This window comes from Somniosus microcephalus, chromosome 20 (assembly GCF_052327205.1).
Source record: "Somniosus microcephalus isolate GS21.2 chromosome 20, FLI_Smic_1.0, whole genome shotgun sequence".
Classification (NCBI taxonomy): Eukaryota; Metazoa; Chordata; class Chondrichthyes; order Squaliformes; family Somniosidae; genus Somniosus; species Somniosus microcephalus.
In genome coordinates this window covers 11,028,719-11,045,411 of record NC_141006.1, presented here as the reverse complement: position 1 = coordinate 11,045,411, position 16,693 = coordinate 11,028,719, and the positions used below count along the sequence as shown (strand labels likewise).

Genomic DNA, 16,693 nt, shown 5'->3' with positions numbered 1-16,693 from the left:
AGTGGGACAGAGACAGGGACAGTGGGACAGAGGGACAGAGGGACAGAGGGACAGAGTGACAGAGGGACAGAGGGACAGAGAGGCAGAGGGACAGAGAGACAGTGGGACAGAGGGACAGAGGGACAGTGGGACAGAGAGACAGAGGGACAGTGGGACAGAGGGACAGTGGGACAGAGGGACAGAGAGACAGTGGGACAGAGAGACAGAGGGACAGTGGGACAGAGACAGGGACAGTGGGACAGAGACAGAGGGACAGAGGGACAGAGTGACAGAGGGACAGAGGGACAGAGAGGCAGAGGGACAGAGAGACAGTGGGACAGAGGGACAGAGGGACAGTGGGACCGAGGGACAGAGCCAGAGGGACAGAGGGAAAGAGCCAGAGGGACAGAGTTACAGAGGGACAGAGAGACAGAGGGACATAGAGACAGAGGGACAGAGGGTCAGAGAGACAGTGGGACATAGACAGAGGGACAAAGAGACAGAGACAGAGGGACAGAGAGACAGTGGGACAGAGGGACAGAGGGACAGTGGAACAGAGGGACATGACAGAGGGACAGAGTCAGAGGGACAGAGGGATAGAGGGACAGAGCCAGAGTGACAGATGGAAAGGGACAGAGTTACAGTGGGACAGAGACAGAGGGACAGAGAGACAGAGGGACAGAGGGATACAGAGACAGAGGGACAGAGAGACAGAGGGACAGAGGGCCAGTGGGACAGAGACAGAGGGACAGAGAGACAGTGAGACAGAGAGACAGAGGGACAGAGAGACAGAGGGACAGCGGGACACAGAGACAGAGGGACAGAGAGACAGAGGGACAGAGGGCCAGTGGGACAGAGACAGAGAGACAGAGAGACAGTGAGACAGAGGGACAGAGGTACAAAGAGACAGACGGACAGAGTGACAGAGAGACAGAGGGACAGAGGGAGACAGACAGATGGACAGAGAGACAGAGCGACAGAGACAGGGACATAGAGACAGAGGGACAGAAGGACAGAGAGACAGAGGGAGAGTGGAACAGGGACAGAGGGACAGAGAGACAGAGGGACAGAGAGACAAAGGGAAGAGAGACAGAGGGAAAGATTGACAGTGGGACAGAAAGACAAAGGGACAGAGGGACACAGAGTCAGAGGGACACAGAGTCAGAGGGACAGAGAGACAGAGAGACAGAGAGACAGAGAGACAGAGGGACAGAGGGACAGAGAGACAGAGGGACAGAGAGACAGAGAGACAGAGAGACTGAGGGACAGAGGGACAGAGAGACTGAGGGACAGAGGGACAGAGAGACAGAGAGACAGAGGGACAGAGAGACAGAGAGACAGAGGGACAGAGGGACAGAGAGACAGAGACGCAGAGACAGAGGCCTGGAAATTCACTATAGCCCCGTTTGGGGCGGCAGCCTCGCCAGGGCGCTAGAAGTAGTGCCCCGGAAACAGTCGCGGCCGCCCGCCGGAAGTTCAGTTTGCGCACCCCAGAGGGAAGCGCGGCGCTACTGGAGGCGCCCCGCATCCCTCTTGGGGTGCTGCAGCTGAATATCGCTGCACAACGTGCCACAGCGCCATACGCTGCGACACGGCGCGCCGAGGTCCTTCTTAAAGGTGAGGGGCCTCGTGCAGCGCAATCGGAGATCGCGAGTGCCGGCAAAAGAGCCCGGCACCGGGGAGAAGTGCCGGGCTCTTGGAATGCAGTCGGCATTCCGCGGGGGGGGGGGTTGCTCAGGAGGCCGGGGACGGCAGCGCGGAGAGGTGCTGGCAGGCAGCCAGCAAAAAAAATGGCCGCCCCGCACCTCTCCTTTAATTAGCGCCTCTACCGCCGCAGGTAGGCCCCCCTGAACCGGTCGCAAAAAGCACCAGGCGTTAAAGCAGGGGGCGCATCTAAATATCGCGATTGGGGCGATAGCGGGGCACTGCGCACACCGATTACATCATCGATAGCGGCGCAGCGCTAACGGCTAGCGCCGCCATTAGCGTCCCACTGAATTTAGCGGGAGGCATCTCCAGTGGCTTCCGACCCACTTAGCGCCCTCTTAAGGTGCTAACGGGTGGCGCAACCCACTGAATTTCTAGGCCAGAGGGTCAGAGAGACAGAGGGACAGAAAGACAGAGAGACAGAGAGACAGAGGGACAGAGGGGCAGAGAGACAGAGGGACAGAGGGACAGAGGGACAGAGACAGAGGGACAGATACAGAGGGAGAGAGACAGAGGGACAGAGACAGAGGGACAGAGACAGAGAGACAGTGGGACAGAGGGACAGAGAGACAGAGGGAAAGAGCCAGAGAGACAGAGGGCCAGAGGGCCCGAGAGAGAGGAACAGCGAGACAGAGAGATAGAGGGACAGTGGGACAGAGGGACAGAGGGACAGAGTGACAGTGGGACAGAGACAGAGGGACAGTGGAACAGAGACAGAGGGACAGTGGGACAGAGACAGAGGAACAGGGGGACAGAGGGACAGTGGGACAGAGAGACAGTGGGACAGTGGGACAGAGACAGAGGGACAGAGAGACAGAGGGACAGAGACAGTGGGACAGAGGGACAGAGAGCCAGAGGGACAGTGGGACAGAGGGACAGTGGGACAGAGGGACAGAGAGACAGAGGGACAGAGGGACAGAGAGACAGAGGGACAGAGAGACAGAGGGACAGAGGGGCAGAGGGACAGAGGACAGAGGGGCAGAGGGACAGAGGGACAGAGGGACAGTGTGACAGCGGGACAGCGAGACAGAGGGACAGAGGGACAGTGTGACAGAGGGACAGTGAGACAGAGATAGAGGGACAGTGGGACAGAGGGACAGAGAGACAGAGGGACAGAGTGACAGTGGGACAGAGACAGAGGGACAGAGGGACAGAGAGACAGAGGGACAGAGGGACAGAGAGACAGAGGGACAGAGAGACAGAGGGACAGAGAGACAGGGGGACAGAGAGACAGAGGGACAGAGGGACAGAGAGACAGTGAGACAGAGAGACAGAGGGACAGAGAGACAGAGGGACAGCGGGACACAGAGACAGAGGGACAGAGAGACAGAGGGACAGAGGGCCAGTGGGACAGAGACAGAGAGACAGAGAGACAGTGAGACAGAGGGACAGAGGTACAAAGAGACAGACGGACAGAGTGACAGAGAGACAGAGGGACAGAGGGAGACAGACAGATGGACAGAGAGACAGAGCGACAGAGACAGGGACATAGAGACAGAGGGACAGAAGGACAGAGAGACAGAGGGAGAGTGGAACAGGGACAGAGGGACAGAGAGACAGAGGGACAGAGAGACAAAGGGAAGAGAGACAGAGGGAAAGATTGACAGTGGGACAGAAAGACAAAGGGACAGAGGGACACAGAGTCAGAGGGACACAGAGTCAGAGGGACAGAGAGACAGAGAGACAGAGAGACAGAGAGACAGAGGGACAGAGGGACAGAGAGACAGAGGGACAGAGAGACAGAGAGACAGAGAGACTGAGGGACAGAGGGACAGAGAGACTGAGGGACAGAGGGACAGAGAGACAGAGAGACAGAGGGACAGAGAGACAGAGAGACAGAGGGACAGAGGGACAGAGAGACAGAGACGCAGAGACAGAGGCCTGGAAATTCACTATAGCCCCGTTTGGGGCGGCAGCCTCGCCAGGGCGCTAGAAGTAGTGCCCCGGAAACAGTCGCGGCCGCCCGCCGGAAGTTCAGTTTGCGCACCCCAGAGGGAAGCGCGGCGCTACTGGAGGCGCCCCGCATCCCTCTTGGGGTGCTGCAGCTGAATATCGCTGCACAACGTGCCACAGCGCCATACGCTGCGACACGGCGCGCCGAGGTCCTTCTTAAAGGTGAGGGGCCTCGTGCAGCGCAATCGGAGATCGCGAGTGCCGGCAAAAGAGCCCGGCACCGGGGAGAAGTGCCGGGCTCTTGGAATGCAGTCGGCATTCCGCGGGGGGGGGGTTGCTCAGGAGGCCGGGGACGGCAGCGCGGAGAGGTGCTGGCAGGCAGCCAGCAAAAAAAATGGCCGCCCCGCACCTCTCCTTTAATTAGCGCCTCTACCGCCGCAGGTAGGCCCCCCTGAACCGGTCGCAAAAAGCACCAGGCGTTAAAGCAGGGGGCGCATCTAAATATCGCGATTGGGGCGATAGCGGGGCACTGCGCACACCGATTACATCATCGATAGCGGCGCAGCGCTAACGGCTAGCGCCGCCATTAGCGTCCCACTGAATTTAGCGGGAGGCATCTCCAGTGGCTTCCGACCCACTTAGCGCCCTCTTAAGGTGCTAACGGGTGGCGCAACCCACTGAATTTCTAGGCCAGAGGGTCAGAGAGACAGAGGGACAGAAAGACAGAGAGACAGAGAGACAGAGGGACAGAGGGGCAGAGAGACAGAGGGACAGAGGGACAGAGGGACAGAGACAGAGGGACAGATACAGAGGGAGAGAGACAGAGGGACAGAGACAGAGGGACAGAGACAGAGAGACAGTGGGACAGAGGGACAGAGAGACAGAGGGAAAGAGCCAGAGAGACAGAGGGCCAGAGGGCCCGAGAGAGAGGAACAGCGAGACAGAGAGATAGAGGGACAGTGGGACAGAGGGACAGAGGGACAGAGTGACAGTGGGACAGAGACAGAGGGACAGTGGAACAGAGACAGAGGGACAGTGGGACAGAGACAGAGGAACAGGGGGACAGAGGGACAGTGGGACAGAGAGACAGTGGGACAGTGGGACAGAGACAGAGGGACAGAGAGACAGAGGGACAGAGACAGTGGGACAGAGGGACAGAGAGCCAGAGGGACAGTGGGACAGAGGGACAGTGGGACAGAGGGACAGAGAGACAGAGGGACAGAGGGACAGAGAGACAGAGGGACAGAGAGACAGAGGGACAGAGGGGCAGAGGGACAGAGGACAGAGGGGCAGAGGGACAGAGGGACAGAGGGACAGTGTGACAGCGGGACAGCGAGACAGAGGGACAGAGGGACAGTGTGACAGAGGGACAGTGAGACAGAGATAGAGGGACAGTGGGACAGAGGGACAGAGAGACAGAGGGACAGAGTGACAGTGGGACAGAGACAGAGGGACAGAGGGACAGAGAGACAGAGGGACAGAGGGACAGAGAGACAGAGGGACAGAGAGACAGAGGGACAGAGAGACAGGGGGACAGAGAGACAGAGGGACAGAGGGACAGAGAGACAGAGAGACAGAGAGACAGAGGGACAGAGGGACAACGGGACAGAGGGACAGAGTGACAGTCTGACAGAGGGACAGAGGGACAGTGAGACAGAGAGATGGAGGGACAGAGAGACAGTGGGACAGTGGGACAGAGACAGTGGGACAGAGACAGAGGGACAGAGACAGAGGGACAGAGACCGAGAGACAGAGACAGTGGGACAGTGGGACAGAGAGACAGAGCGACAGAGAGACAGAGGGAAAGAGCCAGAGAGACAGAGGGACAGAGGGCCAGAGAGAGAGGAACAGCGAGACAGAGAGATAGAGGGACAGTGGGACAGAGGGACAGAGAGACAGAGGGACAGAGGGACAGAGTGACAGTGGGACAGAGACAGAGGGACAGTGGGACAGAGACATAGGGACAGTGGGACAGAGACAGAGGAACAGGGGGACAGAGGGACAGTGGGACAGAGACAGAGAGACAGACGGACAGAGAGACAGAGGGACAGCGTGACAGAGGGACAGCATGACAGCGGAACAGAGAGACAGAGGGACAGAGGGACAGAGAGACAGTGGGACAGAGAGACAGTGGGACAGAGGGACAGTGGGACAGAGACAGAGGGACAGAGAGACAGAGGGACAGCGGGACAGAGGGACAGAGAGACAGAGGGACTGAGAGACAGAGGGACAGAGGGACAGTGTGACAGAGGGCCAGAGGGACTGTGATCAGAGAGATGGAGGGACAGAGAGACAGTGGGACAGCGGGACAGAGACAGAGGGACAGTGAGACAGTGGGACAGAGAGACAGAGTGACAGAGACAGAGGGACAGAGAGACAGAGGGACAGAGAGACAGAGGGACAGAGGGACAGAGAGACAGAGGGACAGTGGGATAGAGACAGAGAGACAGAGGGACAGAGAGACAGAGGGACAGAGGGACAGTGGGACAGAGGGACCGAGGGAAACAGCGAGAGGGACAGAGAGACAGAGGGATAGAGAGGCAGAGGGAGTGTCCCAGTGTGTCGGGTGTGTCTGGGTGTCACCGGGTGTCTCTGGGTTTATCGGGTGTGTCCGGTGTGTCGGGTGTCGGATTTATCGGGTGTCGGGTCTATCGGGTGTCGGGTGTCTCCCGGTGTCTCCGGGTGTGTCGGGTGTCTCTCGGTGTCTCCGGTTGTGTCGGGTGTCTCCCGGTGTCTCCGGGTGTCTCTGGGTTTATTGGGTGTGTCCGGTGTGTCGGGTGTCAGGTTTATCGGGTGTCGGGTGTGTCGGGTGTCTCCCGGTGTCTCCGGGTGTCTCTGGGTTTATTGGGTGTGTCCGGTGTGTCGGGTGTCAGGTTTATCGGGTGTCGGGTGTGTCGGGTGTCTCCAGGTGTCTCCGGGTGTCTCTGGGTTTATTGGGTGTGTCCGGTGTGTCGGGTGTCGGGTTTATCGGGTGTCGGGTGTCTCCCGGTGTCTCCGGGTGTGTCTGGATTTATCGGTTGTGCCAGGTGTGACTCGGGTCTCTCTTTCTCTGTATTTCAGAATAAGTCACTGCCGCTGGAGGAGACGACCGACTGCCTGAGCACCATGGCCAGTGTGTGTCAGGTGATGCTGGAAAGCCCGTGAGTACTAACCTGGCATCAAAAACAGTTCACACAGAACAGGAGTTATACCAGCCAGGCACACTCTGAACATCTCAGCAACAGGTCAGCGAGACTCTGTCCAACGGCTGATCCTGTTCTGAACATTGAATCTCTCCAAACCCCAGGTTTGATCTCAGGGTGTGGGGCTGACGGCAGGGCCAGCCTTTCACAGTCCATACACACCTACACTAGCCACACATACGATCAACTAACTGTACCGGGCAGTTAACCACAACCATTGCCATCACCATACCAGATATTTAAAAAGGCGACGTTTACCACAAATTAATTTCACTGTTATTTCGAGCAGTTCAATAAGCCATTCGCAACTCACCAAACTGCGAGCTTGTTAATTACTGAATCCTCTCTACTCACTTTTTCAAAAGCTCTGCTCAGTTCAGTGAATTGAATTGTTTACTAAGTTTCTTAAACTTTGTAACGATGACTGTTGGCCTGTCAGTCTGTTCCTCACACTGTGACTGTCAGTCTGTTCCACACACTGTGACTGTCAGTCTGTTCCTCACACTGTGACTGTCAATCTGTTCCTCACACTGTGACTGTCAGTCTGTTCCTCACGCTGTGACTGTCAGTCTGTTCCTCACACTGTGACTGTCAATCTGTTCCTCACACTGTGACTGTCAGTCTGTTCCTCACACTGTGACTGTCAATCTGTTCCTCACACTGTGACTGTCAGTCTGTTCCTCACACTGTGACTGTCAGTCTGTTCCTCACACTGTGACTGTCAGTCTGTTCCTCACACTGTGACTGTCAGTCTGTTCCTCACACTGTGACTGTCAGTCTGTTCCTCACACTGTGACTGTCAGTCTGTTCCAAACACTGTGACTGTCAATCTGTTCCTCACACTGTGACTGTCAGTCTGTTCCACACACTGTGACTGTCAGTCTGTTCCTCACACTGTGACTGTCAGTCTGTTCCTCACACTGTGACTGTCAGTCTGTTCCTCACACTGTGACTGTCAATCTGTTCCTCACACTGTGACTGTCAGTCTGTTCCTCACGCTGTGACTGTCAGTCTGTTCCTCACACTGTGACTGTGAGTCTGTTCCTCACACTGTGACTGTCAGTCTGTTCCTCACACAGTGACTGTCAGTCTGTTCCTCACACTGTGACTGTCAGTCTGTTCCTCACACTGTGACTGTGAGTCTGTTCCTCACACTGTGACTGTCAGTCTGTTCCTCACGCTGTGACTGTGAGTCTGTTCCTCACACTGTGACTGTCAGTCTGTTCCTCACGCTGTGACTGTCAGTCTGTTCCTCACACTGTGACTGTCAGTCTGTTCCTCACACTGTGACTGTCAGTCTGTTCCTCACACTGTGACTGTCAGTCTGTTCCTCACACTGTGACTGTCAGTCTGTTCCTCACACAGTGACTGTCAGTCTGTTCCTCACACTGTGACTGTCAGTCTGTTCCTCACGCTGTGACTGTCAGTCTGTTCCTCACACTGTGACTGTCAGTCTGTTCCTCACACTGTGACTGTCAGTCTGTTCCTCACACTGTGACTGTGAGTCTGTTCCTCACACTGTGACTGTCAGTCTGTTCCACACACTGTGACTGTCAGTCTGTTCCTCACACTGTGCCTGTCAGTCTGTTCCTCACACTGTGGCTGTCAGTCTGTTCCTCACACTGTGACTGTCAGTCTGTTCCACACACTGTGACTGTCAGTCTGTTCCTCACACTGTGACTGTCAGTCTGTTCCACACACTGTGACTGTCAGTCTGTTCCTCACACTGTGACTGTCAGTCTGTTCCTCACACTGTGACTGTCGGTCTGTTCCTCACACTGTGACTGTGAGTCTGTTCCTCACACTGTGACTGTCAGTCTGTTCCTCACACTGTGACTGTCGGTCTGTTCCTCACACTGTGACTGTCGGTCTGTTCCTCACACTGTGACTGTCGGTCTGTTCCTCACACTGTGACTGTCGGTCTGTTTCTCACACTGTGACTGTCGGTCTGTTCCTCACACTGTGACTGTCGGTCTGTTTCTCACACTGTGACTGTCAGTCTGTTCCTCACACTGTGACTGTCGGTCTGTTCCTCACACTGTGACTGTGAGTCTGTTCCTCACACTGTGACTGTCAGTCTGTTCCTCACACTGTGACTGTCAATCTGTTCCTCACACTGTGACTGTCAGTCTGTTCCTCACACTGTGACTGTCAGTCTGTTCCTCACGCTGTGACTGTCAGTCTGTTCCTCACACTGTGACTGTCAATCTGTTCCTCACACTGTGACTGTCAGTCTGTTCCTCACACTGTGACTGTCAATCTGTTCCTCACACTGTGACTGTCAGTCTGTTCCTCACACTGTGACTGTCAGTCTGTTCCTCACACTGTGACTGTCAATCTGTTCCTCACACTGTGACTGTCAGTCTGTTCCTCACACTGTGACTGTCAGTCTGTTCCTCACACTGTGACTGTCAATCTGTTCCTCACACTGTGACTGTCAGTCTGTTCCACACACTGTGACTGTCAGTCTGTTCCACACACTGTGACTGTCAGTCTGTTCCACACACTGTGACTGTCAGTCTGTTCCTCACACTGTGACTGTCAGTCTGTTCCTCACACTGTGACTGTCAGTCTGTTCCACACACTGTGACTGTCAGTCTGTTCCTCACACTGTGACTGTCAGTCTGTTCCTCACACTGTGACTGTCAGTCTGTTCCACACACTGTGACTGTCAGTCTGTTCCTCACACTGCGACTGTCAGTCTGTTCCTCACACTGTGACTGTCAGTCTGTTCCTCACACTGCGACTGTCAGTCTGTTCCTCACACTGTGACTGTCAGTCTGTTCCTCACACTGTGACTGTCAGTCTGTTCCACACACTGTGACTGCCAATCTGTTCCTCACACTGTGACTGTCAGTCCGTTCCACACACTGTGACTGTCAGTCTGTTCCTCACACTGTGACTGTCAGTCTGTTCCTCACACTGTGACTGTCAGTCTGTTCCTCACACTGTGACTGTCAATCTGTTCCTCACACTGTGACTGTCAGTCTGTTCCTCACGCTGTGACTGTCAGTCTGTTCCTCACACTGTGACTGTGAGTCTGTTCCTCACACTGTGACTGTCAGTCTGTTCCTCACACAGTGACTGTCAGTCTGTTCCTCACACTGTGACTGTCAGTCTGTTCCTCACACTGTGACTGTCAGTCTGTTCCTCACACTGTGACTGTCAGTCTGTTCCTCACACTGTGACTGTCAGTCTGTTCCTCACACTGTGACTGTCAGTCTGTTCCTCACACTGTGGCTGTCAGTCAGTCTGTTCTTCACACTGTGACTGTCAGTCTGTTCCTCACACTGCGACTGTCAGTCTGTTCCTCACACTGTGACTGTCAGTCTGTTCCTCACACTGTGACTGTCAGCCTGTTCCTCACACTGTGACTGTCGGTCTGTTCCTCACACTGTGACTGTCAGTCTGTTCCTCACACTGTGACTGTCGGTCTGTTCCTCACACTGTGACTGTCGGTCTATTCCTCACTCTGTGACTGTCAGTCTGTTCCTCACACTGTGACTGTCAGCCTGTTCCTCACACTGTGACTGTCAGTCTGTTCCTCACACTGTGACTGTCAGTCTGTTCCTCACACTGTGACTGTCAGTCTGTTCCTCACACTGTGACTGTCAGTCTGTTCCTCACACTGTGGGCTGAATTTTGCCGGTGCTCAGAGAGCCAGTTCAGAGGCGGGTCCACTGTCAAAATCAAACAGATTGACAGTGGGGCGATATCCGGCTCTAATCACCCCTCCTTCTGATTTTCCCTCATGCTGGCTCTGCCTGCGCTTTGCAGACATGGCAGTAAGCGGCGGGTCAAGCAGTTGTGCTCGTTGAGATGGTGTTTAAAGCAATTTAATCATCATTTTACCAGGCACAAAGTATTTTCCCAAGTTTTCCACGAGGTTCCCTCACTCGGGGGTCACGCCAGGTAAGTATGTCGGGTTCTGAACAACTCTCCATTTCTTTCAATAGATGACAGCTGTAAAAGTGTTGGGGAGGTCTCTTCCGCCCATTGGAAGGGAAGAGAACCTCCCTGCGTGCTGTGACTCCCTCCATAAGCATATGGAGGGAGTCATGGGAGAGCCTGTGTGCAGCCGTGCCCCTCTGTGCAGTGCTTGCAGCATCTCACTGCGGTAGAACACTGACAGCACAAGTGTCAAAATCAATTTGCGCATGGTCCCTTTAAGGAAACCGGCTGATGATGCGTCATCAAATGACGTCATCAGACACGCTTCCTTTTAATTGGCCGGGATCCTCGCTGGGCGGGCTTTACCAGCCCAATCAGGGGAAGATCACTTGGAGGAGGTGGGATGAAGGTGGGATGAAGACGGGAGCGGGGTTTGCGGCTGCTGCCTGCTACGGCCGCACCAGACTCGCCACGGCGGTTCCTCACGCTGTTCACTTTTATTGCAGGGAATACAGGAGACGGTTCAACAACACAGAGACTTTCCTGTTCTGTATGAGAGTCATGGTTGGGGTTATTATTCTCTATGATCATGTCCATCCAGTGGGGGCTTTTGCAAAGTCTTCAAAGATAGATGTAAGTATCTCATCTTCGGCACTTAATAGTCTCAGCCACACAAGATAGCAGAATGTGTTATATTACATCACTGCACAGCTCATTCCTGCTCATTACAGCTCATTACAACCCATTACAACTTATTATAGCTCTGTACAGCTCATTCCTGCTCATTACAGCATGGTAAAGCTTGTTACAGCTGATTATAGCTCATTAAATTGAGTTACATTGAGTCTACAGCACAGAAACAGGCCATTCGGACCAACTACTCTGCCGGTGTTTATGCTCAACACGAGCCTCCTCCCACGCCTCGGCATCTAAGCCTAGCTACATATCCTTTTATTCCTTTCTCCCTCATGTGCTTATCTAGCTTCCCATTCAATCTCAAATCTTGAATCTTAAATTGTACAACTCATTACAGCACAACTGCTTGTTAAGGCATGTTACAAAACCGTACAGCACGTTACAGCACTGTGTAGCACAGCCACCCCTCAAGCCCAGAAACACAGTGCACAGCGATACTGCTTGGGTTTAACCTGTTGATATTCTGTAGCTTATCAGTACAAGCACGAGTGAGCAATCCTCTGCTTATCCAGCTCGGGCTGCACTCCCGATCCTATTAATGAACTTGGCTGACTGCTCCGTCATCGCTCAGTGCCCTGGATTACTGCAGTTCAGGGGCTCAAGTACCTGGCCTGCCATTACTGGACCTCTCTCATTTTAGCTCCCTCGACCCCAAACAGACCCCGCTTGTCTGGCCCCCCGTCCATCACCATTGATGAGCACTAGCTGGCCTTTAGACATGTGTGGGTTTGAGTCCTCGCTGAGCAGACAGTGGGTATCAGGACCTCCTCACTATCAGCACACCTCACGATCAGCATGGGGAGGAGCGTATCTCACTAACACGTGTGTGGGTGTATTGCCACCATCGTACTGACTGCACTATGGCTACGCACCATAGCTGATCAACTTAAACAGCAGCTCATTCCCCCTTCACAACTCAAGCCCTGGATTTGTCCATTGGTGTTCACAGTGTAACACAACATTGCACAGTAAGAGGGCACAAACCAGCACACTCTCTACATGGACGAGTAGAGGGGAGGGGAGGGGGTGTTGCAATATTAATTAAGGAGTCAATTACTGCTGTAAGGAGGGACGATATATTAGCGGGTTCCTCTAATGAGGCCATATGGGTAGAACTTAAAAACAAAAAGGGGGCAAGCACTTTGCTGGGAGTGTACTATAGGCCCCCAAACAGCCAGGGGGAGATAGAGGAACAGATATGTAGGCAAATCTCAGAGAAGTGCGAAAATAATAGGGTAATAATAGCGGGGGATTTCAACTTCCCCAATATAAATTGGGACAGTCAGAGTGTGAAAGGCTTAGAGGGTGCAGAATTCTTAAAGTGCATCCAGGAGAGCTTTTTGAGCCAACATGTAGAAAGTCCTACAAGAGAGGGGGCGGTACTGGACCTAATTCTGGGGAATGTAGCCGGGCAAGTGGTGGAAGTGTCAGTAGGAGAGCATTTTGGCGACAGTGACCATAATTCGGTGAGATTTAAGGTGGTCATGGAAAAAGACAAAGACAGCCCGGAAATAAGGGTCCTAAATTGGGGGAAGGCCGATTTTAATATGATAAGGCAGGATCTGGCCAAAGTGGACTGGGAGCAGCTGCTTATAGGAAAATCCACATCAAAACAGTGGGAGACTTTCAGAAGGGAAATAGAGAGAGTACAACGCCAACATGTTCCTGTAAAGGTCAAGGGTGGGACCAACAAGCAAAGGGAACCTTGGATGACAAGGGATATACAAAAATGCATTAGAAATAAAAGGGGGGCTTTTGGCAGTTACAAAAGACTAAAGACAGAAGAAGCCCTAGAGGAGTATAAAAAGTGCAGGGGCATACTTAAAAGAGAAATTAGGAGGGCGAGGAGGGGCCATGAAATAACACTGGCGAGCAAAATAAAGGAAAATCCTAAGATGTTTTATAAGTATATTAAGGGCAAGAGGATAACCAGGGAAAGGGTAGGGCCCATTAGGGACCAAAGTGGCAATCTGTGTGTAGAGCCAGAGGATGTAGGCGGGGTTTTAAATGAATTTTTTGCATCTGTGTTCACTATGGAGAAAGACGATGCAGACATAGAAATCGGGCAAGGGGACTGTGACATACTTGAACATATTAGCATCGAGAGGGAGGAGGTGCTAGCGGTTTTAGCGGGCCAAAAAGTGGATAAATCCCCAGGCCCGGACGAGATGTATCCCAGGCTGCTGTGGGAGGCAAGGGAGGAGATTGCAGGGGCTCTGATCTAATTTTCAGAACCTCTCTGGCCACAGGGGATGTACCAGAGGACTGGAGAACAGCTAACGTAGTACCATTATTCAAGAAGGGTAGCAGGGATAAACCAGGGAATTACAGGCCAGTGAGTCTAACATCTGTGGTGGGGAAATTATTGGAAAAAATTCTGAGGGACAAAATTAATCTCCACTTGGAGAGGCAAGGATTAATCGGGGATAGTCAGCATGGCTTTGTCAAGGGTAAATCATGTCTAACAAATCTGATCGAATTTTTCGAGGGGGTGACTAGTGGGGTGGATGAGGGAAATGCTGTGGATGTGGTTTACATGGACTTCAGTAAAGCTTTTGACAAAGTCCCGCATAGGAGACTGGTCAAGAAGGTAAGAGCCCATGGGATCCAGGGTGCCTTGGCGCGTTGGATCCTAAACTGGCTGAGTGGCAGGAGGCAGAGGGTGATGGTCGAAGGTTGCTTTTGTGACTGGAAGCCTGTGTCCAGTGGGGTACCTCAGGGATCGGTGCTGGGTCCCTTATTGTTTGTGATCTACATAAATGATTTGGATGAAAATGTAAAAGGTATGATCAGTAAGTTCGCAGATGACACGAAAATTGGTGGGGTGGTAAATTGCGAGGAGGAAAGCCTCCGGCTACAGGACGATATAAACGGGTTGGTCAGATGGGCGGAAAAGTGGCAAATGGAATTTAACCCTGAAAAGTGCGAGGTGATGCATTTTGGACGGACAAATAAGGCAAGGGAATACACAATGAGTGGTAGGACCCTAGGAAGTACAGAGGGTCAGAGGGACCTTGGTGTACATGTACATAGATCCCTGAAGGCAGCGGAGCAGGTAGATAAGGTGGTTAAAAAGGCATATGGGATACTTGCCTTCATTAGCCGAGGCATAGAATATAAGAGCAGGGAGGTTATGATGGAGCTGTACAAAACGCTGGTGAGGCCACAGCTGGAGTGCTGTGTGCAGTTCTGGTCGCCTCACTATAGGAAGGATGTGATTGCTTTGGAGAGGGTGCAGAGAAGATTCACCAGGATGTTACCTGGGATGGAGCGCCTCAGCTATGAAGAGAGGCTGGACAGGCTGGAGTTGTTTTCCTTGGAGCAGAGAAGGCTGAGGGGGGACCTGATTGAGGTGTACAAAATAATGAGGGGCATAGATAGGGTAGATAAAGAGGAACTTTTCCCCTTAGTGGGGGGGTCAATAACAAGGGGGCATAGATTCAGGGTAAGGGGCAGGAGATTTAGAGGGGATTTGAGGAGGAACTTTTTCACCCAGAGGGTGGTTGGAATGTGGAACTCAATGCCTGAAATGGTGGTGGAGGCAGGAACCCTCACAACATTCAAGAAGCATTTGGATGAGCACTTGAAATGCCATTGCATACAAGGCTATGGACCAAATGCTGGAAAATGGGATTAGACTGGACAGGGATGGATGGGCGGCGCAGACACGATGGGCCGAAGGGCCTCTTTCTGTGCTGTAAAACTCTATGACTCTATGACTCTATGACCCCTTTATCCTCTACTCTCTTTTTTAGATGAAGGGCTGTATTAAGATTCTGAAAGAGCAGCCTCCAGCCAGTGCGGAAGGACTTCTCAATGCGCTGAGGTAGGAGATTATCAGACAGAGATTGATTATTGGCTGACATTCCCATGTCAAGATACCAACACGGGATGACCAGTGTGGTTAACACGGCTGATTAATGGTGTGAATGGAGCCATGAGACTGACCTGGGATCACTGACACCAGGGCTTACTGTGGCCAACTTATGTGCTGCAACTGACACTGATCACTTATAAACTGTGACTAATGTTCATGGACACTGTGTGGTTGATGTTAATGGACACTGTATGACTGATGTTAATCGACACTGTGTGATTGTAGTCTTCTGATTGCAGCTGGGGACTGACAGCCTCCCTCGCTCTGTATGGTGGTGAAAATACTCGATGCTCTGACTGGTTTTACTCATGGTCATTTCTTGTATTCTTCAGGTACACCACACGACATTTGAACGATGACACCACTTCCAAACAGCTACGCTCGATGCTGCAGTGAGGGCTCTGGAACCTGCACACCTTCAACCTCTGACACTTCACATTCCCAATTTGAAAGCTGTCCAAACATCAATTAAGATTATATTTTTCATTTAATCTTATTTTGTTAAATGGAATAAATATTTCCAATCCTTCAATTTTGAGCTCTGTCATCACTTGGGTCTGTGCAGTCATTGTAATACCAGACTTTGGGACCAGTCTACAATGGCTGTGTCGCTGTTCAACATTCATCAATCGGCAGTATTCTGCTTGTCTGAAACACAAGGGCTGGGATCCTGGGCACTGGACATTCCATGCACACTGATGACCTGTACGAGTTAGAGCGCCCAGAGATCACTCAGTGCGCCACCTCTACATTCCCCTTCCCTGCCCGCTCCCCACGCCGCTCCAGTCCACAGCTCCTCTCCCCTCCCTTCCCCTTCCTGCCATTCCCCTCTCTGTTCCTGTCCACAGCACGTCACCATTCCCCTCCCTTCCCTTCCCCTCCCATTCCCACCGGTCCCCTCCCCACTCCTCTCCACAGCTCACCACCTCTCACTGCCTACAGGGCGATTGACAGAGGCAGCATCTGTCCACCATTTCAACCACATTCACCCCAGTCGATATTCATGCTGCTGTGGTAATCTTCAGCGAGAGCTTACATTTAAAGGTGTAAATCTAGGCCTAGAAATTCGGTGGGCTGCGCCACCAGTTAGCACCTAAAGAGGGCACTCAGTGGCTTTAGCGCCACTGGCCACGCCTCCCGCGATATTTAGTGGGGCGCTAATGGCGGCGTTAGCCTGTAGCGCTGCGCCGCCACCGATGACGTCATCGGTGTGTGCAGCGCCCCGCTACCGCCCCGATCGCGATATTTGGTCGCGCCCCTCACTGTAACACCGGTCGCAATTTGCGACCGGGTCAGGGGGGCCTACCTGCGGCGGTAGTGGTGCTAATTAAAGGGGAGGTGCGGGGCAGTCATTTTATTTGTTGGCCGCCTGCCAGCACCTCCTCGTGCCGCCGCCCCCGGCCTCCTGAGGCCCCCCCCGGGCAGTGCCGGCTGTGTCTGAAGAGCCCGGCCCTTCTCCTCGGTGCCG

General features: G+C 53.2%; 1 protein-coding gene across 2 annotated transcripts in view; it reads left to right on the top strand.

The window, feature by feature from the left end:
• The window catches only part of LOC147103058 (CYFIP-related Rac1 interactor B-like), an 82,344-nt gene extending 66,587 nt beyond the window's left edge, over positions 1-15,757 (top strand). For both annotated transcript variants that reach the window (XM_085962332.1, XM_085962331.1), the window contains 4 exons: positions 6,640-6,719; positions 11,159-11,285; positions 15,104-15,174; positions 15,558-15,757. In XM_085962332.1, coding sequence (XP_085818458.1) covers positions 6,640-6,719; positions 11,159-11,285; positions 15,104-15,174; positions 15,558-15,621 — 342 coding nt within the window. In that variant the 3' untranslated portion in view covers positions 15,622-15,757. The remainder of the gene's footprint in view (positions 1-6,639; positions 6,720-11,158; positions 11,286-15,103; positions 15,175-15,557) is intronic.
• Positions 15,758-16,693: the final 936 nt, after the last annotated feature.